The 26543-nt window shown below is 40.2% G+C and overlaps 1 protein-coding gene across 4 annotated transcripts in view; it reads right to left on the reverse strand.

The window, feature by feature from the left end:
- Positions 1-26543, reverse strand: part of rabgap1 (RAB GTPase activating protein 1) — a 75225-nt gene that overhangs the window by 41309 nt on the left and 7373 nt on the right. The window contains exons 2-14 of one of the 4 annotated variants that reach the window (XM_030434796.1): positions 23252-23487; positions 21544-21573; positions 20182-20440; positions 19531-19744; positions 19200-19374; positions 13784-13944; positions 12196-12306; positions 11472-11538; positions 11283-11385; positions 9041-9210; positions 8617-8785; positions 7199-7292; positions 5378-5528 (exon numbers count right to left, since the gene is read on the reverse strand). In XM_030434796.1, coding sequence (XP_030290656.1) covers positions 5378-5528; positions 7199-7292; positions 8617-8785; positions 9041-9210; positions 11283-11385; positions 11472-11538; positions 12196-12306; positions 13784-13944; positions 19200-19374; positions 19531-19744; positions 20182-20440; positions 21544-21573; positions 23252-23404 — 1857 coding nt within the window. In that variant the 5' untranslated portion in view covers positions 23405-23487. The remainder of the gene's footprint in view (positions 1-5377; positions 5529-7198; positions 7293-8616; positions 8786-9040; positions 9211-11282; positions 11386-11471; positions 11539-12195; positions 12307-13783; positions 13945-19199; positions 19375-19530; positions 19745-20181; positions 20441-21543; positions 21574-23251; positions 23488-26543) is intronic. The other 3 variants (XM_030434798.1, XM_030434797.1, XM_030434799.1) reach the window with 3 other exon arrangements.

Raw genomic sequence — 26543 nt, forward strand, 5'->3', positions numbered from 1 at the left:
CTGAAGGTTTTTATTAATCAGACAAATGCCTGCTGGGAATGGAAAAGAAATTTTAAAAACCCAAGAACTGGATAGCTGAGACACTATCTTCTATGTCAGGTAATTTATCATGGTTATCTCTTGACAAAGAGCCTGGAGCTTACAATAGCAGTACATTATCAGGCAAGGTGGTGATGTGTTACATTAGTCACAGACAGATACAAATGTTTTATTGTAGAACAACAACACAAGACTCTACAGAAATAAATAAACCTGTTCAACTGCAAAAATGACTACAGAAATCATCCATATGACCGTCTGAACCTTCCGGCATTCATTGTGTATAATTTTAAGAGAAAAACTGGCTTCAAAGTAAAGTAATTTCAATTCTGCCCAGCAGAAGTCAGAACAGCAATGCACACACTAACCTATGGAACAGAGAGACAGGAAAACGTACAGTTGTGCCAAAAAATAAAGAAGCAGAAAGATTAGGCCGATGCGACAGCGGCAGAGGAGTGAGAAAGAGGCGAGCAGACAGTGTGATAAAACACAAATGAGCAGGCAAGACAGAGAGAGGCAAGAAGACACTCAAGGTGACAGGAGCACAAACAGGTCGAGGTAGAAGTTAGTCAGGCAGACACAAATACGAATGATTATAAAGACAGACAGGTAGACAGGGAGGCAGGCAGACAGGTCATTAAGTGGGTCACACAGAGACAGACAGTTACGAGCGTTGATTTTGCTCTTCACGGGAGGCTGCCGCAGCGGTTCTGAGTAGACGTCCGTGTGTGTATGTATGCTCATATACATCGACCTTCTGTCCCCCTCAGATGAAACATCGTTGAACATCACAGACTAACACGATATTATACAACCCCACCATCAACCACACGTAGTTCTGGTTCACACAATTTTACCAGTATGCTATGGTTAATACTCTCAACAATTTACTCTATTGAGTGTAATAGTAAATGTTCCAAAGCTGTTCATAACCACATTTTTGAGCTTGAGTAGGGCAAACCACCAGACCTGTTAAAGCTGGGGTTGGTAATATTGTGGAAGCCGACAAGAGCAAGCTAAATATGAAAGATTTACAACCAAGACGCACTGAATGATCACACCGTTTTCCCAGAAGCTCTCACTAGCCAGCTAAAAGATGTGTGTGAGTGGCTAATGTGCTTCGTTCAACAAGCGCTCTTAGCTTTATTAGTCTGTTTAAATAAACAACCCTGTTTAATACCATAATCATATAAACACAAGCATAAAAGTTGTCATTAACAGGCCTCAGTCCAAAAAGGCTATCCAACCCAGCAGTAACTGCAATTTGCTACCGCTGTGTGCTTTGTGCTAACCTGGTTAGCTGCTTAACAACTGCTTTGCTCACACTGTGGCTCAATAATTCTTAGTCAGCACCAACTATATCCAGCTACCTCATGTCTCACTCACATGTATGAAAACACCTAATTATATTATAAGTGTTCTCTGCTATCAAGCGAGCATGTTAGTACTGAGAAATCCCCGGTGAAATTTCTCTGGCATTCCTGTGCCTCTAGCTCGCTAAGAGCTTTAGCAATATATCCACGCTGAGCTGGAAGAGCCTTGCGGAAGACTCCATGTGGTCATTCAAAATGAGCGCGTGTGGACAGGCATGTGGACGGACAGGCATGTGGACGGACAGGCATGTGGGCAGACAGGCATGTGGGCAGACAGGCATGTGGGCAGACAGGCATGTGGGCAGACAGGCATGTGGGCAGACAGGCACGTGGGCTGTCCAATCATTTCATTAGAAGCCTGCAAATATTTTGTCAGAGCATTTGATTGATTGATTGCTGTCGGGATGTAAAGATCTTTTTCTACAAATATAACAAAAAAGGTTTCTAAAATAACTGAGCAATCCTAGCTTTAACATTTACTACGCGCCATTTAATAGAAAGAAAGAAAAAAGTTACAGAAAAAATGGTGACTAATCACTAACATTACTCATAGTATTATTAGATCACTAACACATACAGAACCATATATGAATCTTTAACTTTGCACATGGAAACTCAACACTTTAAGCAGATCACACATCATTCTGGCCTCGAATGAGAAACCAAATACACAAGTGTGTATTTGTACAGAATACACACTTGTTTTAAGAATGAACAAAAATCATCCTATTGATATTTATTCTATTTCTTTATTTTTATTTGCATATGTTCTTGGGTGAGTAATTATCAAGTAACAGAAAGTGATCATGTTATATTACTTTAATATTGTAGCACTTGGATTACATTACTGACTACATTTTCAAAGTAACCCTCACAGCCCTGGTTATGTGTACACAAGATAATCAGCCAATCATGTCCACTTGTGTACTTGTTAAAATACAAAAATGTGACTGTTATTACCTGTGTCTTTTTTTATTTACCCCCTTTCACCTCAGAACTATCTACAACAAAAACAGTGTTGATATAAAAACAGTCTACGATGCAAAGAATTTTTGAAACGCAATTTTAAAAACACTACAATATCCAAATTTCAATATTATTGTATTTGTAACTTTGAAAGTACAACTTAAAACATGAAATGAAAATTATATTCACAAACTGTGTTTATTTTTGAGAAGGTTAAGCAACACTTTACTGGAACAAGTATTGCCTATTATGATGATATATGGTCACAGTGTTACTGCCCCGGTCTTGCTTGCCAATAAATCACACCACTTTGGTAACAATCTCCTGATTAAAATCAGCTGGCACTGGATCAGTGGGCTGCCGAAAAGATTATTTGTTTGCCAGATTTAGTAACTGTGTCCGTGACTAACTTCTACTCACTACAATTTACGGAGCTCATGCAAAATGTGGGCCATGGCTACAACAGCCTGATTAATTTTGCGGTTACTGATGGAGTCTTAATTAGTCAGCACTCGGTGTTAGACTGGTACTTCTAGTACTTGGCAGAAGGGACCCTCGTATTGGGGGATTAATTAGGGCTCCATAGGGAGAGAAACGGTTAAATGGCTCAGACCTACAACCTTGTCTCCATTTCCATCACTGCATTGCATTCACATACATGATTGAACACCAAGTTCACAGGGTTAGGGTACATAAGAGGCCACCAGCTAGGACATGATGTGCATACAGTGCAATACAGCACAAAGAGATACACAAATGTACACAGACTGAATACAGAAAGCACACAAAACTAATTAGGAGCTGTATGTGCAACATTTAAAGCAGGGGCTGAAAAGATAAAGAAGGAATTGGTCAATGAGCCAATAACTTCTAATGAGTTCTAGTTACAATACCAACATCTGATGTGAACGGAAAACGGTCATAATTAATACATATTATATACCAAAACAAACATTATGCAAAACATTTCAATACTTTTGGCAACATTTTAGAGCCATTTCATTAACAAGATCTTTTGTGTCTACCTAGCTTATTTCAAACAATCTACTGCGCTGTGTATGCACAGCTCTTTGTGTGAAATAGCTATTTATTGTTTTTTTTTCTCCTTAAACTGTTCTTGGCCACTTTCTCCAGTCTTGTTCTTTTGAGACTAAATAAAAAAACGTAAATGGTCTGTCAGAGTCAGATATAGCTGCACGTGTTCTGCACACTTTTTCTCTGTGTTTCTTGGCTGACGCAGAAACCTGGAATGCTTTACTGCTTCTGCACTAAATTCCAATCCAACTTTTTGTCCAATGGCTATCAATACAGTGGCATTGTGATCTGCTGTTATTGTTATCGGAATGAAAGTTGAGATTCCATTCATACCACTCATTTCAACAGAATAACAGTGGGGTTTCTACGATATTTTTGGTGTAAGACCTGTATCATGACATGCCAGGGATGTAAGGCAAAACAAAGTAAAAGTGCAAAGGCAGAGATAGGAAAAGAGCAAAAGAGAAAGGGAGGGTGAAGAAAAAGGGGGTGGGAGAGGAGAGCAAAGGGGAGGAAAGGGCAAGACCAACATCTTGTCACCACCTGGGACCCAGTTTGCTGCCCGGGGATGTTGCCTTTATGTAAGAGGAGTGGACAGAGCTGCGGCAGAGAAAAAAAAAAAAAGACAAACTAATACACTGTTCTCAGTGCGCAGAGGGGGGCTAACCATCTACAGCAGGGCTAAGCCACCTATGATGCTTACACACATGGCCACACAGACAGACCTACACATGCACACTGTGATTCTGTTACATGTGAAACTCAACTTAAGGTCCGCAGCAAGGAGGCACACAGGAGGAGGCAATGACAAGGCAAAGCGGCTATAACAAACCGTTTGCCAAAAAGAAAAAAAGGTGCAGTGTGTAGGATTTGGGAGGATTTAGTGGAATCTATTGGCAGATACGTAATATAATATATTAATAATGATGAATAATAATTAAAACATAACTATCTTAATATGTGTTAAATCACCTGAAGACAATAATCACTGTGTTTCCAGTAGCTTAGAATGAGCCTTTGATATCTACAGAGGGTATATGTCCCCATCCACCAAGTCAAACATGTTATCATATCATGTTTATACCGTAGCCCAGAAGGGACAAACCGGTTCAAGAGAGGGTCTTCTTTTAGCAGCCACCATAGTAGAAAGTTAGGCCAGAGGTGTTCAAATCTTTGCAATCTGCAACCACACTGCTAGATGGCAGTGCAATTAGTAATTAGGAAGTAATTAGTGTCATTTCATATCACAGTCCAACCACTGTAAGTAGCTGAATGAAGACAACTTCTGGCCTAGGTCCAAGGTCACATAACGATTAGAATATAAACCTGATCTCAATTCATGCCTCACTTGGTATTTTTGTGAACTGTTGCACCTCATGTAAGTTTCAAGTGGTTAGATAGACATTTTCCTTCTTTGTTTTTTTAACTAAATACAGGTTAAACACGACTGAGTTATCAGAGGATTGTTCATTTTAACAGAACAATCAACAAACAGCAAATGTCTTCCTGAGGAAGAAAGCCTAAAGCAAAAAGTTATCAGCTGGCACGATCAACAGGGCAGCAGTGGTTACCATCACAAGTTGGAAGCACATGACAAACTCATGAGACAGGGCCATCGGTGGCCTTGGAGGTGTACTTTCAAAGAACTGTTGCCAGGGACAATAACAATAACAGTAACACTTTGGCCGGAACAAACCATAAACAAAACAGAAATTATATCTGTTTGAACTAAATGTGCTATGGTTAAAGAGTTCAAAGCACAACCAAGTATAAAACAGTCAGGACAAAACCATTGCAGACAAAGATTTGGAAATCATTTGGTATTTGCTTTCTGATGCGTCCTAAAATAAGGGGAGCTTTTCTATGAGTCACCTTGTTGGAGGACACCACCAACATTAGCGGATCATGGGGATTTAGTGTGCCCTGACAATCTTGACAAAGACAGTACTTTTGTGTAATCTTACCTTCGTAATAAGAGTCCTGTACTCTTCTACCTGGTGGTCATTGTTATGACAGCCTGCCAGGAGCTGCCACACCTCCCCACGGAGAGCCTCAGGGATGCCGCTGCGCACCAGAGCTGGCAGTTGCCTGGGACGCACTGATAAGTTCATATGCCTGAGAGGAGAGAAGAGAGGAGTCGAGCGTTGCAGTTTATCAAAGATATCCTATTTTTAACATTATTTATTGTTACTTATTCAGTCAATCTTTAAAAGTATGGCACACTGATAACTCCCCTGATGCACAGGTTGTGCTTCTGCAGTCTTTCCGTGCACACCTGCCTACAATGTCTACCCAAAACAATATTTTTTACTGGCTCTATATTGCATCTAAAAAAGGACCATCATCATCTCTACAGACAGCCAAGATTGTGACTGCTGAGGAGTTATATCACCTAATACCTCAAGTGTTAGGATTTACATGCATAGCGGTCTTTTAAAGTTCTAGACGTACCTCCCAAATGTGATTCAGAGGATCAATGACTCATATGTTAGTGGTTCAGAATGTAAAATATGCTGTATTTTTGTACAGAAAATCCCAGAATCTATCCCAGAAGTTCTTTACCAGTTTTATTTTTTTCCACTGATATTTGGAAATGCGTGTTGCACTATTTTTAGCAGGGTGGGAAAACAATAGACAATGGAAGACAATAAGCCAATAGAATATTACAGCAAAAATAAACAAAAGCGAATTTGAATGCCTTCCTTCCTTGCTCATCCTCACATTTAAATGTAAAAGCTGTTGGGGGACACACTCCATCTCAGAGAGTAATTTAAACCGTGTGCAGGGTAAAATGAATTCATCTGCCTAGTGGTAAGCGACAGAGAGAGAATAAGAGGTAGAGCGAGTGAGGTTCAACTCGGAGGCACAGCTGTACCTACCTACCAACTATCACCTGACTGGAGCTGACACAAAACCCCTGATGGTTCTCTCACCCACCCTCCTTCCTTAATTCATCCCTCTCTATATTATTTTTAAGCTTGTTTGGTTTATTTGTTCCAAGCACCGGGTTATGCAATATATGGCATTTACTTTTGAGACTAAGCAGGGAAACAAAAACTATACTGTGTGTATGCGTGTGTCCATGCATGTGTGTCCATGCATGTGTGTGTGTGTGTGTGTGTGTGTGTGTGTGCGTGTGTGTGTGTGTGTGTGTGTGTATGACATAAGTAATGCCAGGCCTGGTCCTTCGGGGCATGAGATTGTAAAGGGCTTTCTGTGACTCGCCTCTCTGTGCTCCTCGAGCACCGCGTCCCACAACGTCAAAGCACACACTCTCTCGTTAACACACACACACAAAATCATCAATAACAGGCACAAAGACTAGTATTATTATCATTATGACAAGCTGGTCTTATGATTCCTTTCTTTACTTGCCCATTCTTTTTATGTTGTTGAAAAAATGTGGGATCACTGTATTATATAAATTCAACCAAAATCACTACTCTCCTAAAAAACATGCAAAAGAGTAAAGGCATGTCATGGAGTGTGTGAGTGTATGTGTGAGTATGTTTTTGCATGTGTGCCGAGCTTAACTTACAGCTTATTAAAGTGTTTTTTATTCAGTTCATCACAAGATTTTGATTAAAAACAAATGCAGTAATGGAAGAGGGAAGCCATCTTAATAAGCTGCTTATCATGAACCCATGCTGCTGCTCTTTTAGTACATCCGCCAACACCCCACACACACACACACACAAATGATTTATTTGGGTGCATTTGACTGTGCACTCATTGCTACAGCAATAAAGTGGAAGGACAAAGTTAACAAGGGAACAAAGCCTTACCACTTGGATAACAAGTCTCCCCATGTCTCCAGGATCTTCTCTGCACACTCCTTGGAAACGTCACCTGACCCGCTGAGCAATGGCTCATCGTTATCTGGACACAGAGAGAAATGGAGTCAGATGTTTCAGATGTATCAAGATGTTGCCTACTTCACGAGAGGACATTTTGTTTTAAGGTGTTTAATGGAATGTTTATTGTAAGTGGTGTGGTTCATTTATCTGTTTATTCTGAGCTTCATCGGAAAACTTGAACTACAACTCTCTAAGTAAATGATTTGAATGATACTTTCAAAGTATTTAAACATATCAGAAGTCAAATTCTTATTCTAAGCAAAGCGGGGCTTTCTCAGTGTCAAATCATGGATAGATTCAGGGTTTTTAAGGGCAGTGGTTAAATGCATGTGACTCCATGACGCTTTAAACAAACCGTTTTATCTAAGCGTGATCAGGTCATCAGGTTTTGCACAAACTAGTGGAATTTATGCCAGCTCGGGTGCAAGCTATCACTAAAGCAAAAGCAGAACAGATGAAATATAAAGATATTCCATCGATGCACATTTTCAGACTCAACTTTTCTCCAAAGAAAGTAATATATTCAAACTAAATGCAAAATGGAACTATCTTGATTAGCGGTCTCTTTTGAACCCTACTGTATATGTACTGTGGTATCTAAATATGCACAACAGCAGGTGAGTAGATATCAATGGACATGTAGTCCAAACAGTGAGACCAATCTGTACCCAGTGGATCAAAGATTAACACACAGGCAGATAGAAAAAGTAACTCTATTATACGCCCTGGCTTTCGTTCACATTGCTATCCCTCACATTCACACTAAGATACAGAAAAACACACACAGCACTGCTAGCTAAGTATTTTGTGGGAATAAAGTACAAACAGTTCTGTAACACAGTGTCTGATCTCCCACGGGATGTCTCCTGTGGACCACAAGTCTAAATCTGGTACAGCCCCACAGGGTAGAATTTTAAGGCTGCAACTTTGAATATATGAAAGTCAGCAGCATATTCAGATGGGTTATATGCTGTTTAACTGTGTTTAATTTGATGCTGCTTGGCAGTAATACTTTTATTTTTTGTACTCTGGAGGTGCATGTTTATGAATGAGGTCAGTCCTGAGCAAGGACACCACAATGGTTCAGTGTTCCAGAGTTAAAACAAGCTGTAATTGACATTATCTTGTGAGCTGGGTCTGTTTTACATGATCAAGTACAACAAGTTTAAAATGGTTTTCATATGGTTATGCAAGAAAGGCTACTTTTTGTGGTTCTATATGGTTTGTAAAGACCATTTTCATAAAGCTTCTGTAAAAGAAATGATACCCTTTGCTGTATCAGGAATTTAGTTTGTGCCTTTCATAAAATACAAATAATCAAGTGATGATAGACAGCATGCAATCACCTTCCTCCTCGTCATCCTCGGGTGGTGAGGGAACTGTGCTACCAGGCCCGGTGGACAGGATACCGGGACTGGCTGTGGTCTTCCTTTTCTCTCTCTCAGTTTCACTTTCCAAACTCACCACCTCATAAAGTGTGTCCGAGGCAGGACTCTTGCGCTCCTTGCGCTCCATCTGATGAAACAGGAACCAAATCTTATTTTCTTCACACATTACAAATCCATTAACATCTTACTTTTGTCTTTGTCATGAAAGGATACAATCTGCATTCGTTCCAGAGTTTAATATTCACAGCTCCGGTTGGAAGTGATGGAAACATCGTTTTCTATAATCGTTTTCTTTTATCGCACACTTTGACGCACACTGAGCGTTTAGTCAGCTCAATTAAGTTTGAAAGCGTATTAATACATTTTACATCACATCACATACCTGTCGTAGTTTAAGGTAGAAGGTCTCAGTGTAGTTCCGCTTGCTGAAGGGCCAGAACAGCCGGTCATTTGGGGAGCACACTCTCACCCTCGTCTCCAGCAGAAAACGGACTGGCTCCTCTACCTCTGTAATCACCAGGTCCACTGCTGTTGTCATGTACATGAATTTATCTTGAAAAATAAAGACAAAAGCCTTAAAAGTAATCCCAGATGAGTGATTCCTTATTACAAATTGATTTTTAACCAAGAACTGTGACATGTGTGGGAAATATGTCCCCAGACTAATAATAATAATAACTAATATTTTTAGGCTATGTCATGATATACACCAGGGGTACTCAAATACAAATCTTAAAGGGCCACAAAGATTTTTTTCAATGACTCAAAGGTCCATGTGTTGAGGTTGGTCAGGCCACATGCAATAATACTGTAATATTCAAAACAAAATGTCCTTTTCATTCTAAACAACAAAATACGAACTAAAATAAAATGTAATTTCCATTTTAACATAAATTAAAATACATAGTTGAATATTTCCTCTTTTTGTTTGCATTCAAACATTGTGTCCATCACTTCAGTCATGCAATATTTTATTTCATTGTGACATAGATGTGACAAGAATCCTGCTTGCAGCTTGATATGACGATTTCAGTGCATTTATTTGTGTTGTGCTCATCTCTGAATTTTGAGGAAATGTCTCTTCAAAATTCCTATGCTTCGTCTCATAACGCCATTTCAAATTGGAAATCTTCATCACAGTTTCTCCTGGCATATTGTAACGCCCCTTGTGGACTGTGGCGCAATGACTCTTGGGTATTCTGTTGGTGTTGGTGTAATTATGGTTCATGAATGTGTTTGTGAATAAGATGATATGTAAGATGGTTGTGGGTTAATTCACGTCATTTGTTCTGTGATTAAATGGTGTTGAGTTTTAACAAGGATGATAAAAATTTTGGCACCGTGAGTAAAAGGGTGTTTGCCGGGAGAAACTCCCCGTCTGTTACACTTCCTGTTAAAATACATGATGAGACTTGCTAATATAATATCTATTAAACAACGTAAGTGTGTGTTATTGCAGCACCGTCAGATCCGTGGGTTTTGTCCTGGTTGGAGGATGAATGAATGCAAAGTTCCTATTTCTATGAGTGGCTGATTCTCATTGTCCACTTTGTTGCAGTTTACTTGGAAAACGCCATTTTCAATCTCTTACCACCGGCGAAATGTGAATACTCGAACTGCTCCGAAAACGAAAGTGAAAGTTAAAAGTTGCGATCACAGCAGTGAGTGACCCAGCTGTATGTGTATCGTTGGCATGGAGACAAGTCCCGGTGTACACGTGCTGACCCAACCAAAACCCATGGTGAAGGAATAACAGTTCGAGGGCCACAAATAGGAGGCCGGATGCGGCCCGGGGGCCGCCTATTGAGGACCGCTGATATACACTATATTTCTTGATGGCATTTATACAAGATAAGACTTGGCGTCAAAATCAATTATTATATATTCTTTTACCAAATGCCTCAAAATATTCACAAAATGTTAAGACGGTAAGATTTTTGATGAGTAATAATCAGTGAATATAGTATTAAAAGAAGTATATCAGACTGATAAGTTCAGAAAAATACATCACTTTACTGTAATGCAGCCATTAAAGCCTGGAAAAGAAAACACTGATGCCATATAACAATGTAACGATATCCTAAATCTAAGACGATATATAGTGTGTGACTGATATCAGGGTTTTCCCTGCCATTATACGGCTTAGGCGCGGCGCCCAAGCATTTTTGCCTCCCGCCTAAGCAGGGTTCTCCCCAGACGGTGGAACAGTGGCGCTACGCCGCTATACCGGTAGGTCAGCGCCGCTATACTCCGCGCGTGACGGTGACGAGCGTCTGTCCGTCCGTTCCCCGGTTGACGGCTAGGAGCTCCCGGCTGACGGCGATGAGCGTCCGTCCGTCCATCCATGTCTCTCCCCCCCGGACTGAAGTTGACGAGCGTTCGACCCCCCCATTATTCAGTCTAGCTATAATTTCACCGTAAAATTGCTCCTCCGCAGCTATATTTATTGGATTTACGTAACCAGTGGAGAAAGTTATTTTTATGCTTGGAAATGTGCCAAATATTGGTGTGAAGATAAGAGTGATTAAATAACCATGGGGGAAATTAAACATGAACCCAGAAAAGAGTAACTGTTGAAGATAATTCTGTTTTATTAGACTTTTTGACAGATTTTTGGCTGATACCTTTGGGCGTTTCCTCATTCACAGCCTGAAACTGAGGCGTGTTGGGGTTCCAACTTCCTGTGATGATGTAAGACTTCCCGTCTGAGCTCTTTCCCATTGACTCCTGAAGGGGCACAATGTTGGAAGGAATTAGCCACACCGCACACAAACACACAGCGACAAACAAACAAATGAAAAACAGTCGCCTACCAGGTCTAGCAGGTGCATGTCGCTGTTCTTCACATTTTTCCCTGGGCTAAGCAGGAGACCGAAACACCTGAAGAGGAGACACACATGATAGAGATGCATTCAAGCAAACAAACATGCACATACAGACGAGTGCGCATACACAGAAAGATACAAGAGAGAGAGAAAAGTGAAATGAATAGGATTACATAAGGCAAAAAGGAGAGGGGGAGGGGAAAAAAGAACAGAGCAAGAGCGGGAACCAGACATGGAACAATAAATCTCCCTATAGAGTAAAACCAGTTGTTAACCATCACATGTTACCGCAAATAGCTTCCTGAACTGATCCTCTAACACAGACCAGAACATGGAGAATATTAAACACAGCGCTTTAATCCTTACCTTCTTCGGGTTCATCAAACAATAACAAACCACTGTGAAAGTGGAAGTCTGCAAGAGGGTGATGGAATGTTTACGTTTCTACAGATTTATCAAACCATGGAAAATGAGGAGTGTCGGAGACAGACTCACATCAATTACCGTCTTAAAACTGTGCCTGAACACTTAAAACCTGACACGGGCTGAGACACGGATGTAAAGATGTTCACTCAATTTTAGCTGCATGATCCTGTTCATATAAATGTCTAGTTCTAGCTTTCATCACCCTTCGAGAAACATGTGCTGTCTTAGTTGTTGCAAATTACTTGTGTGTAAGTGTATCTACACATTTTTCGTGTTTTTATTTTACCTCTCAATGGCCAGTTCCTTGTTGGAAGTCTGCTGGACATAAATGACAATTTTCTTGTCCATTCCTGCACGCAGTTTGAAGCTCTGCTTGTCCTTGTCTTTTGCTACAGCGCTGAATGTGTGAAAAACAAAAAACACAGTTCTTAACACAGACTGAGAACACAGAATACAGGGTTGCTGCACTGGACAGTATGAGAAAACTGACGCGTTGTTTCAACATTAAAAGCGTGTAAACCTACACTAGTAGTAACACAAAATAAAATTTCTGAAATTGAAAATAAGCATTATATGTCTCCTTTACAAAAAATTAAAACAGTGGCTTTAAGGACATTTAAGGTAATATTTGGCCTCAGGTTGACAACACGGGTTGTTTGATTATGTCTGGACTGAAACTTAAAACAATAATCCTGCAGTCTCTATTCTTGATACAAACTAAATCATACAGTTAAAGCAACTAGAGACGCTTCTGAGAACAGTGGAATTAAAAAAAAAAGAGTGGAGCCATTTATCATAATAAAAGCATGCTTAAGAGCTATTTTCAAACATTCTCTGGTCCTGGTTCTCTTTCCTGCCCTGAAAGCAGACGTTTGAGACAGGAACAGTAATCAACATTCTCTGAAACTGCGCTGATACAAATTCCTGAGGAAACACTGAGGAAACCCTTGAGTGCAAAGATTCTTCAGTAAAAACAACAAAAAAAAATTGATTAATCAACTTGAAATCTAATGCAAACATTTGGAACTTGTCATTCAAGCCTCACTAAAACTTCCTTTTTGAGTACAGTCTTAATTCAGCAGAAACCACTTAATTAACTAGACTCTTTGACTCAGTCATGCTTTCATATTGTATCTAGGTCCTCTGACTGCCTATAAACAGGTTTGTTTACACCCCATTAAAATAGGAAAAAATATCAAAATTCTACTTCTATTTTATTTTACGGATATTAAACTATTTCTACAGAGCATTCTTTCCCTATCTTATAAAACACACATAACACTGAATGTGTGTTTTTATGAGAGAGCTGTTTGCTTGGACAAGCTAATGAGGCGGAAATATGTGCTGCCTAAAATTAATCACAGGCTTTTTTTTTGTTTTGTCTGTTTTTTCCAAATAAGATGAGTATCTAAGGCAAAGAAATTACTCATTAATATGAGAAATTCTAAAAGGTGGATGATGGATTGAATAGAGCAAACATAAGAGCTTGCTGTACTCTTATCAATATGTTAAAAGGAGTATGATCTTAATTAGAAGTGGCCAATTAATTGGAGTCAACTGTGAGACAGGAAGGACTCCTCAGTCCCTCTTTTTCTAATGTGGTCTCCTTTATATCCTCTTTAGTAATATTGTTATCATTTCACATTTACTTTTATAATTTTCATGTTTCATTTACTGTGTGTCATACATTGCTCGAGACACACACATTACTGGCTAGATTTGACTGTTAAAGATGGTGTGCAAGAAAGTATCAAAAGAATTTCCGGAAATGTTACACATTAATTTCTAATGACTTATACCACTGTGTAATCTTCATAAATTACAGTTCTATGTACTTAACATTTGAATATATAATGAGTGATTGCATGTCTCACCTGAAAGTACCCTTTCCATCATCCTCCTTGATTTCCAGGCTGACGGTGAAGGTAAACAAGTCACTGTCAGGGGTGAGCGGAGCAGCCTGCTGGGATGACAGCAAGGCCTTCTTCGCTGACCGACGAAACGCTGTGGCAAAGCTGTACAGTATCCTACTCACCTGCAGGAGAGAGGTGCACACAAGAAAAAACACTTAATAATGTGCACAAAATTTAGACACCATGATGGGAAGTGCTAGTTTTGCATATATATTCAAGTAGCCATATTGTTTTCTCTGCGTTTACAACTCAGTGACCCAACAGGGAAATACTAGGAAGGGGATTTGCATTGTAGCATAACATGTTTTTGTATATCACTCACAAAAACATCAGACAATGGAATCAGGACCAGTACGTGGATTTGTGACATCAGTCCAATGTCCATTGAGAGAATTACATTAGTATGGGCACCTAAAACAATTACTGCATCCTTTGCCAATTGTCATTTACCCTCTGTTGCCTTTACCCATCGACTAGGAACAATACTGACAAGTCAAGTTAGATAATTTAAGCAGAAACCAACAGAAAAGATCCACTGCTGACTTACACAGTACCACAACAACTCTGTTGTATGTTCGTTATTTGTAGAAAGTCAAAAATATCAGCACCAGGGCAAAGTAATCACCAAGTCATTTGTATTGATTAAAAACTCAATCAACCCTCTACAGATCTGTTATTGCCATTTTGTGATATGGGTCACTGAAAATCTTGCCCAATGGCCAACTACTGTACCCATAGCAGTGCCCCCATCCAATTAACCACTTTGAGTTTTAATCAACATACTGATTCTAATTTGCCTGTGAATGTGAGTGTAGAGGTATTGTTCCAAATAATATTAAACAGAGACAACTCTGTCCTTCCACATAATTCAGGGTCCTGCTAAATCTCCAACCCTGTGTAGAGGAACAGAGTTTAGGAAGAGGGGGCAGCTGAGGGCTGCCAGATGAGAAAACCAGGTGGTAATGACTTATTTATGCTCACTAAATGTACTTTTCCACTCACAAGACTTGAGTTTTGTGAGCTTTGCATTTAGTCAAGAACAAGTATTGTAGTTTTTTGTATTATTACTACACAGACATGTGTGTGTGATAATAAACAGAGTGCTCCCCCTACTAGAGGCCCACAGCACAGTGGTTTTGGATCATCTCTAATTCTGGTAAACAGCAGAGCTTGGGGGTTTGGTGACTGAGGGATGGTGTGGGGAAACTGCTGTTATCAATAAATAACAGCGCTCTTTTGCTTTTTTCAAGGCCTGAGTATAAAGCAGCTTCAAACCTCTCCTACACAAAGCCTTTGTTATGTTCTCGGTACAGTGGAAGGATGTTAGGGCATCGCAGGGGGTTCATTTATTGAGAAACAACGGGGGCCTGGATGGAAAAGGTGGGGAATGGTTAGAGTTAGATGGGGGCCACCCCCCGTATTGATCAAATTTGACAAATAACACACTGTACTGTTCCTATCAACGCTGGAAATCAAATGGCCTTTTTATTCTTTGCGTGACCCGTGAAAGACTTCTATCGGGACATGGACAGATGTACAGAAAATAACAATTCTGACAAGTAATTTAGGCCGAGATTGGGTTCTTCTCATACAACAAAGAAAACATTCACACTTTATGATTTTCAAATGCAGCTTTTTCTTTTTTTTTTTACTTGATTTCACAAAAGTTGGCTGATTTATTTTCTTTTTAAACCAGGACAGTTATTTTATCTTTCTCACAAATGTTTTCAAGTTTTTTAAAAAGGGTTATTATTATGTAAGGTGTTTTGGAATAAGCCTTTATCTAAAATCTGTAGCCTTTAATGATCTGGAACCTTAAGTATCCTGTTACATTGTTTTTACTTCCTGTCTAGGATATTCTTATTCTTTCTTACTTGGCAGCATTATCTTTATGACCTCATTTACTTTTTTTATTGAAGTCACGGTAACAATCTCTATCCATTTGTCAGTGTACTATTCCTTATTTTCTCCCAAAGCATGTTATTTAATTTTTATTAAGAGTCTAAATCACTGGAGTGAAACAAATTTATTGAAGCCCTACTGATTTGAATCAAACACAACCAGATATAAATCTCTGGATGGGAGCAGCAAGTTTATGGGCATCAAGGGGAGGTGTTGGATATGCGACTCAGCGGGGCTCTGAATCACCATCAACACCAGAAAATTGGGAATTGTTTGAGAGTAGCCTTGGGACCTGACTAGGAGGTCTGGCACTAAGGAGGTGGTTTGTTTTATGTATGAACAGTTTCACTCCAAAATCCACAAATCTGTTTGGAAAAAGAAATTACACATCATTGCCAAAAAAAAAAAAAAAAAAAAGCACATGATTACAAAACCTGAAAGTACTTACACTGTTAACTTCAATAAGAGAGTTTTGCCTCTTACAAAATGTTCATATTTTGGTATCATGATTAAAGTACGCTTAAGATGCTCTTCACAATTTGATTAAATAATTGGGTCAATTGCTTAAAGCAAATGGCACAGCTAATGCAAATAAGACAGTAAATAGTTTTGTGATGGTCTGCCTCAAGGTTACCTCAGTACACATCTGGAAGTTTATGTGGGTATGCAATGAGAACATGTATTTAAAACCAGAACAGTTATATATTTTCGAGTGAGAAACATGTTGTCTTTAGTTAGAGACTATTTTTACAGAGGAGTACAGGGGACTGAGTGCACACGGTGCAACAACAACCATCTAAAGCTCAGCATCAGCAAAACCAATAAATATATGGAGGGTTACTGTATACTGTAATATTTGTCTTTATGTACATGCAACATCTGTAGCATGTCCTAGGACGTCCCTCCTAGCCTCTGCTCTCCCTGAAGTTACTTTCACTTTGAAGATTAATAGGAATTATTCCTGATTCGAGTCGAGGGTCTAAGGAGAAAGGCTGTGCTCACCGCACTGATTGTGAAGCACCTTGAGGCAAATGTTTGATTTGTGATATAGGGATACACAAATAGAATTGTTTTTACTGGACTTCGCTTGTTGGTCTTGTTCTGCTGTACGTCTATTAGTGTGTAATTTTATTGAGAAAAACAAAAAACAGACTCAAATTCTTTGTGTTCAGGCCAATAAAACTGATGCTGATAGGGCACAAAGAAGCCACTCAAACAGCAGCTCAAGCAGCACAGAAGATCTCTACTATCACCACAGTTTCGAGGTGGACACCCAAAATTTTTTCACCTATTCAGTATCCAACCAAAGGTAAAACATGGTGACAATCTGCTGTTCTGTTCCTGAGTTTAGGCTCGGAATAATGACGCCCACCCAAAAAACATGTATAAAAAAATCATTGTTTTATCATTGAATCCAATTAGACAGTTATCACATTAATTCCTGAGTTATGGCCAAAAACGTTTTCGTGAGGTCACATTGACCTTGAGGTTTGACCACCAAAATCTGAATCAGTTCATCCTTCCTTCAGTGGACATTTTTGTCAAAATTCAAGTAAGGCATTCCTGAGTTATCCCTTCCATGAAAATGGGATGGACGAACAGGCAACCACAAAACATTATTCCTCTGCGCCCGCAACAGCTGAAGCCTCCAGCTTCTTGTTTTAAAATTAAATAAGCAAATAAATGTGCATCTTTTATGTATGAGGTGTCCAAAAATAAATAGCAAAATAAATAAGTAAAACAACTAGTAATTAGTAGTTGTTTACAGTGGATTTGAACCTAATGTGAGGCATATGACAAAAGCATTTTTTTGCTGAAGAAGGAGGCAACCAATGGGCTGACTCACTCAGACCAATAGGCAAATGAGCTCCCCCACACCAAAACAAAAAGCTGGAGGCATTGTAAATGCTGGAGAAGATGCAGAGAAGCAAGAGAGAGCTGAGGACGAGGATGTCACTAAAGAAGTGTACTACTGGATGTTATCTGTGTAAGGATTTGTGTGCATGTATATGCATTAGTGTTTTAATATGAGCGTGTCTGTTACGGGTGGGTGTCTGAGAAACTGGATAGTGGGACGATGTGGGCCTGATAAAGTAGCTTTTGTCTACTCTAGAGGCTCTTAGTGACATTGAAGGAGAGTGCTTCCAGGAGAAAACAGGTCACTGAACACTGAAGCAGCACTTTAACCCAGATTCATGAGTGGATTCTCTTTTCTCTCCTTTTATGCTTCTGCTGAACTTGCTGTATACAAGCAATGACACTTCCTCTCTCTTATAAGTTATCTCGGGGGATTGTGTATACTCTGCGTTTGTGTATGGTGTACACAGCCTGCAGTGCATGACATGATCCCTTGGGGTTTCGCTGAGGAAGCTCCTACACTGACACTGAACCCAGAGGGACAGGCTACAGGGAGATCGAAAATTTAAGACAAGGTCAAACAGAGTACTGCTGGCAATATGAGTGTTTACACATCTATATGTATGCGAGTGGATGAGACAGAAGAAGTGTGAAAATGTGAAGAGAAATACCATGTCAAATGCAAAGCAGAGCATTTAGTAGAGGAGCTTTTGCTCCCCCTTTGGTTAACTATGTGAATAGCAGCGACATTGCTTGTTACTGTTCTTTGACACAGGATGTGCTTGCTCAAATCATTCCTCCCGTTCATACCTCTTAAATAACTTTACTCAAAAGTAAAAATTCAATCATGATCCACTCAGTCTCACGCTGATAAAAGTTGGTTGAAGTTTCATAGTCCACTTTATCATTCTGAAGCTTCACAGCAAAACAGCTGGAGTAAATTGAAAAAACATACAATAGCTCTATACAGCTTGTCTAGCATAATCCAAGTCTCTGGAAGGTGCTTGTTCTCCATATTGATTTGAAAAGATGTTATTTATCATGTTTTTTAAGCCAAAGTCTACACTACAGCTTCTAAGTTATAGGCGTGGGTGCATTAGCACGTCCACATGCTGAGGGTATAAATTATGTATTTTTTTAATCACTTCGGGAACCCTGGGCTTACAGTGAATTGGATTATAGCGAAGAAGCTGTATGGAGTTGTTTTACTTTTTTGGGAGAATGTCGTCAATGCAGTTTTGCTGTGAGGCTCTAGAAATGTTATAATACAAAACTTCACCTAATTTTCCACCTACATTAGGTCAAGTAGATAAAGACTGACTTACTTTTGGGTGACCTGTTCCTTAAATGGAAGTGAGGGTGGACTAAATTCAGCCCTAATTTTGTGGAAAAAATTAATTCAAAAGTTTATCTCAAGCTTAAATAAATTCAGCAGCCTGAACTAAATCCCCTCTCTGTGTTTCCCTGTCGAGGTGCAGTGAACAAAAAGAGGGAATTTTGTACAAAAAAACACTGCAACTTTGTCCAAGTCAGACTCATACAGTATTAACTTCAGATAAAGTCACACAATTATAGAGCTGTTAAACTACAATCAACCAATCAATGTTTGAATCCTCACCGCTTCTCGGATTTGGCAGCGGAACACATGGATCCTGAAGATCTCAGCATTGTAGTGGCTCTCAGTGAAGGCAAAGCAGTCGCTCTCTGTTGTGCCATCATGGCCTCGCACACAGAACAGAATCTTATAGATGGGGTAGTTGGCAATCTCTGTACTGGTGTTGGGGTCCAGCAACCTGTTAGAGTATAAATTACACAAAATGTTGCTATTTACTATTTCATGTGTGTAAGACATACAACCATCGAGTGTCCAGGCTGAATAGTGTCAACACATATATGTATTTTACAGTACACTGTAGAGCTGGAACTAATATTCCATATTTTCTCCTTACCTAACAGTGCCTTCTGAAACGCCTGGCACAGACAGCGTGACATCCAGGGGGACTTGGCACTGCCCTCGGAGGATACTCATCATGCGGAGGGCCTCCACCTCACTACGAGGGGCGTTGACTGAGGCACACCCCAGATATGTCAGCTGGCTGAACACAACGCTATCCTCATCTGGGATGGGACTGACAGGACTGCCATCCGATGATGATTCATCTGCTGCAGTGTGGCAATGGATTGAATGAGGGGTGGAGAGGGGAACAGAAAAAAAATGATAAAGAAAAGGCAAAGGATTATTTTATAACTCCCGGTACGATCTTAGAGTTGCACATCAACATTACTGTCTTGATCAGAGATGAGCTGACTTGCCTTCTGCAAAGGAAAAATGAGGTGAGGACAGTAGGAGGGGGGATATATGGGTACATAAGAACATACAAATGCATAGAGGGGACAAGAAAATGAGAAGAACATGGCAAGAGTCTTCTGCTACAAGATAAAACAGGGAAGGAGGGAAGTGGAAAGAATAACAGAATACTGTATGATTTAGAAACCAGGGTCTCTGTGATATTACTCTGAGTGTCTTAGAAACACTGCCATAAAGCGGAAGAAAGGAGCCATTGTGACGGACACAAAAAAGAGGATAAGAAATGGCTCACCTCGGTACGACCTCTCATTCAGCTCACTCTCCTGAGCTGTCTGAACAGGAAGCACCATCTCCAGCTTGGGTGGTGGTGCGCTCAGAGGGTCAGAGCCTGGCGCTACAGGTGATGGCATGCTGGGAAGAAGGCCATGGTCACCCCCACTGAGGCTGTCCATTGCTGCTTCTGATCCGGGCCCAGCATCAGCTACCGACGGGTCCATGAGGACATCCTCTAACTCCCTCTGGAGCTGCTGCTCACTTCCATTCCCCACAATCTGATACACACACACACACACACACACACACACACACACACGGAGGAGCAGGAACACACACACACACAGACACACACATAGAAACAGACAACATCAACACACATCAAGGAGCAGGGACAAAAGGAAGCAAAAAGATACATTGAGTATCAATTAACAAAACATAAGAACAAATATTATTACAAAACAAAATCATGGTAGTAATCACTACAAAATGTCAAATTTAAGTTAAATTAATGGCCTTGCAGTTTCCAGAAATGTGCAGTGGCTCTGCCTTTGACAGTGATTTTGTGATTCATTTCAAGTGACTGCAATGTGTTTAAAGATGTCTTGTTGCACGTGGGCAGTCAGTACATTTCATCTGATATTAGTGATTAGTAGGAATGTGAGTTTGTGTTGTGAAATACCTGTATCAAGACATCAGAAGGGCCATGCCAACACTAGCTTTGTGAGCTAAAAATAGCTAAATCAAAGAGCAAGCTTAAGGCTGCACAAACCATGAGGTGCCACAGAAGGAGGCTATCCTCCATTTTCCCTGCCTGCTGATGTTAGGAAAGAGGACTTAAGCTGCAGAGGGCACCGCTGTACTTAACATGGGTATATGTGATTGTTGCAGAGGTCAATAAAATCAGTTCAATGCTTTTGGACTCAAGAAATTATCTAAAGCAGGAAAGATTCTACAGTACAACTACAGCATATATGTCGATAAAAATAATATTTAAAAGGAATAACATTTGAAGACGGATGTTAAGCAGCTATAAATTCTATATTTGGGAGCACACATCTGGCCTATCTGCGTCACTATGCATCTGTGTTGGGTGATTAACAGGTAGTGCTGAAAGCCTGAGCCATTGTCAAGTACAGCTACAGTCCTATGTGTGAGCACGTCTATCACTACCATCATCAAATCTTAAGCTTTATAGAGGCTGGCTGGGGCCTATCGCTCAACACCCGGCAAAAATTACACAGAGCACAAATAATCATCACAGACAGAATCACCACTGAATCACATCACAGAAAGAGAGAAAACTGATAAAAACCAGCAAGGAAGAGAGAGATAGAGAGAGTAGAGGAGGTAAGGAAAGATAGTGAGAGAAGAGACTGACCTTAAAGCTGACCCCTTCCTCAGAAATCACCTGCATAACAAACAACAAGTTTAGACACACTGACTCCTCTCTGACTGGATGGGCTGACTGGGAAGGAAAATGTGCACAAGAGTGTGTTGGGCGGAAAAACCAATACATGATATCTGGATGAACCGAGTGTCAGTGAATGGAGTGATTTCACCGCCATGTACCGAGAACAGTGGGTGTGTGTGTGGGGTACTGCTTTCCTTCCCTCCAACAACGCAACACTCACACCTCAAATCTGTTTCACATCAAGGGGTTAACAAACTCTGTGCTCATGTGATATGCAAAATCGTATTCTGACATCTCCAAAGCACGGCACAAGACAGGAAGATTCTCTTCCCATCAACTGAAAAATGCAATGTCTATGCTCTGCTGGCGCCATCTTCTGGTAGCTTTGCAACATCGAGTCGACAATTACATCCTTCTCACAAAGACACAGGTAGAGTGATGATGAATTCAATAAAAAGAAATGTGATTACTAATGAACTGTGAGACACCAAGAGAAGAGGAGGGAGGAGAGGAGAGGAGAGGAGAGGAGAGGAGAGGAGAGGAGAGGAGAGGAGAGGAGAGGAGAGGAGAGGAGAGGAGAGGAGAGGAGAGGAGAGGAGAGGAGAGGAGAGGAGAGGAGAGGAGAGGAGTAACCTGAGCCCATTAGGGACACACAGTACAGTGGCTGGGAGATCAAAAAGCCTTCGCTTGTCTTTGAGGAGACCCGTCCTGGTCACAAAACACCATTATTTTTCCTGACAATGAGTTCAAAGCACTCAAAGCTGCATCGCCAGACTGCTTGTAAACTAATATCTGCTGAACGAGTGCTCAATGGGAAAACTGAACTGAATGGTAGAGGGCGTCTTGTACATCCATGATGTAAACCAAAAAATAAGCAGCTGATTCTGACCGCAGATAAGAAGAACTGGTAAAACATCAGCTGACTTGCCTCACCCGTTCAGCTACAAGTAAAGAGTATCTTCTTAAATTGTTTTTTTCACTTCAACATAGTACTTTTTTTAAGTGGAAGTGAAAATAATAATAGGCTTGAGAGACAAGAACAAGTGCTTCACTACAAACAAAGCCTATGACAACGTGCCCTCCATTTCTGGTGATGAGAGCACGTCAGCAGGGATTTAATTAGCGAATGAAAAAGGACAATCACAGATATAACACATACATCTAAAGCCAACTATGAGAAGAAGGCAGAGTGAGAAAGTGGAAAATGCAAAACAGGAAATGGTTAGCCTTATGGTTAGAGTGTAAAGTGCATGTTTAAAGAGATGGACGACAGCTCTCGACATGAGTGATGAAAATAACCTCTTGACAATGGGATATGTATGGACTGGGACCCCTGACCTGCAATTTTAAGAAGTAAAACTTGGGGTAAATAGGTAAAAATGAAATGAACATTAAGATGTTTGGTAAATCATGCTGTGGGTCCTGATACACACCCCTAAATCAGGTTAACTAATACAAATAAAGAGTGCTGCTGGCCTTTTCTCCTGCTAATATTTGGAGTTAAATTGTTATACAGGTTTTCTTTTATCATTATTGAGCACATTCATGATATTCATGGAAAGAAGCATCTTAGGCGAGGATTTGAGGCGGATACTCTGATTCGAGCGGTAAAGCTCTGAAGTCCTCCTTCTCTTCCCTTGTACTTGCGTCCATACCTACACCCAACCATCCTTACCTTCAGTCCTGTCTTTTCGTCATCACTACCATTATTAGTGGAGGAGGGTGTCTCGTCCCCAAGCCGGGACACAAGGACAAAGTCCTCACTGTTGAGAGTGGACACTGAGTCCGAAGACACGCTAATCTTCCCCACCGAGCCCTTGTCATCCATGGCTGCCGCTGTTAAACTCAGCCACGCTGCTCATGAATGGAAGACGGGAGGAAGAAGTGGTGGGAGATGATGAGCAAAATCACCTAGAAAAAGAAAAAAAAAAAAAAAAAGAAAAGAAGCAGAAAACAGTCATGATGTGATGAAATCCATGAAAAGCATATTGTAAGGCAACTGGAAACCTAACCCTGAGACCATTTTGTGTTAAATTTTAAAGATCTTTTAAACACCTGAAGAGAACTGAAGTATCTGTACAAAAGCTATAGAGAGCGTAAAAGGGAAAACGAAGACTGCAAAACAAAGGTTGAGCGAGTGAAAGTGACAAGAGAAGTGTCTACAAAGAGGACACAGGAAGGATTTGAGGAATCTGCGGGTCATTTGGGCGATTTTGTCTATCTCAGCAGAGTGAAGGAGAGATATTTGCAAAATAGCTTGATGCAATGCAAAGCCATGGTGATGCAATTTTGAAAAAAGAAAAGTGCATATGAAAGTGAGGAATTAAGGAACAAGCCAGATCGCTTCTCCCATCCAATTGTGGTCCACCCGACCACTGACAAAACGTTACCCGTAAAAATATGTGCTGAATGTGCTGATTGCATTGCTTGCACTACTCAGTGTACGACTGCTCTCCCAGCCTGCTGCCACAACCACGAATAACCTGAGCTGGGATCCTGTGGGACACACTGCATATGATCTGCTAAACCCCTCGCTCTGCCTTCGCCACCTTCCTTCATCAATTCATCATATTTAGCCACGAGATAAATGCATACAGTGAGCCATCAAATACGATACAGAGAACTAATCAAGAAAAGTTTTCAAATTCACAAAAATCAAATTACTTAGGAGGTGCGTTTCATTTGCAGATCCAAAAGTGACTTTTCCAGATAATGCTCCTCCTCAGAGTTAGTTATACATACAGAGACGCCATCTTTAAATACCACGGATGAAATTGCTCTAAAGAGGAATGACAATGAATTGATTTGTCAGTCAAAAGAAAATTGCTATTTTGATAACCGGTTAATTGATTAAAAGGTCAAACACTTGCTGATTCTAGCTTCTTAAATATAATGATTTACTGTTTTTTTTGTTATTTATGATAGTAAATGAAGAGTCAATGCTAAGTGTACTGTTCGTTGGACAAAAGGATCAATTTAAAGTCATGATTTTGGGCTCTGGGAAATATTTGTGAGCATTTTTTTACAATTGTTTTTACATTTTAAAAACATTAATCAATAATGAAAATAATCATTAGTCTCAGCCCAGTTATAGACAAGTATAAAAAAAAAAGGTAAGAAAAGAGAAAAATCGAGAGAATATTTTTCAGTGGCAAAGTCAAAATCACTGTAACATTTAACATTTTCATGCTGTAGTCTCGAGTTTGAAGTAAGAATTAGTTTTACGAGCACAAAGAGGTAAAGCTCTATCAGTTGGCATGAGGTAACTCCTGAAAACGGGAGGTGCCATTGTGTGTAAAACAGGAAGAAAGGCGCAACAGAAGGTTTTGGCATAGGTTCAAGAAGAGACCATAACAAGCTATTTCTGGCCTTTTCCCCCAGACACTCCTCCCTTCCATTCTCCCCTGTCCCTCTCCTGTTCTGTCTTTCACTACTTTTTTTCCCTCTGCATGCCCTCCTTATCTCTCCCCTTGCAATCTTCTATTTTTCTCTGGTGTTATTGCACTCAACAAGGGGCTGCCCTTACACTCCTACATTTTTCTAAAGGTTTCAGTTGCTGTGTCTTCCACTTCTCTTCCACTTCACTTCCACTTCACTTCGACCTTCCAATTCAAAGCAGGTTCACTAATGGATAAGTGATGGGAAAAAAAGGTCTACAGCAGAAAGGTCGAAGCAGTTAATCGTGTGCATCACTTATGATTACATTGTTATACTGACCTGGAGTAAACCTCAATAAAAAAGGTAGCTATCCCTGTGTGACTAGAAGGCTTTATAATATCTTGTGCTGATATTAATTGTTTTATCAGGATACATGCTGGGTAAAATAAACTGACAGCTTAGGCTTGTTCGCTTTGTCTTCCCACAGCAAACTCGGGAAATGAGTAACTGGTATTCATCCAATTTAAGCCCTGGGTGTCGTTTTTCACTTGTATTGCAAAACTGAAGACGCTGAAAGACCAGTTTACAGGGTACGATGATTTGTCATGTGAAACATACAGTCAAGTTAGATTGTTAGAATTGTCACACTTTGACTTTTGAAACCTTTTTTTTAACAATTAGAATGCTTCACAACTCAGCTCTTTGCACCAGCTGTGTCCGTTTCGCACTTGAAGATTGGTTCACTTGGCCAAGAGCTAGAAGAAAAGATATTCTTGCTGCGTTAATGTTCACATTGACTTATAAATTGCCAAAGAGGAGTAATCAAGGAATCATATGTAGCTAACTCACTCACTCGATTGTCAAGCAAATTTGAAGCAAACATTAACTGTCACAAAAAACAATAAAAAGACAAACATACTGGCAGGAAAATATGCTTGTCTAAAAAAGACGCTCAGTAGGTTTACTGTTCCTTTTGGGGAGTCTAGCAATGGCCTTAATTCAATGTCAGATTGTTGAGAAGACTAAATTATGATAACTTTCAACATTGTCTTATTGATGTATACTGCAGAACGGATCATTTCATTAAATCACTGAAATGACATGGTCTGGCTTTTACTAGGGCTGCCCGATGAACATGTCAATAAACACATCGCAAAAGACAGCCTGACACGCAATGAAAAGGAAAAATAATTTTGTTTACATGCGCCATGCATGCACCTTGAGCATGCCAACATTTAGCCTATCAGACGGCGCCCTGGATCCAAGGGCCAATCAGATGAAGCCCCAGCTAGCCGTTAGCTACCATGACAAAATCAATCGGCATCAGTTTGGTGGTGATTGCCAGGTTCTGATAGCTGAGGGCGAAGAGAAAAACGATGAAAATGCAGTCGACGAAGACCCTGTGGTCAAAAGAAACAGCACTTCTGCTATATGGACCTATTTTGGATTCAGGAAAGACGAAGTGTTACAAACACAGGTACTGTGTAAAAAATGCCGAGCAGTTGTTGTAACTTCCAGAGGAAATACAACCAACCTCCATCACCACCTGCAACACAACCATAAAGACCTACACGAAGAATTCAAAAGTA

This window comes from Sparus aurata, chromosome 12, assembly GCF_900880675.1.
Source record: "Sparus aurata chromosome 12, fSpaAur1.1, whole genome shotgun sequence".
NCBI lineage: Eukaryota > Metazoa > Chordata > Actinopteri > Spariformes > Sparidae > Sparus > Sparus aurata.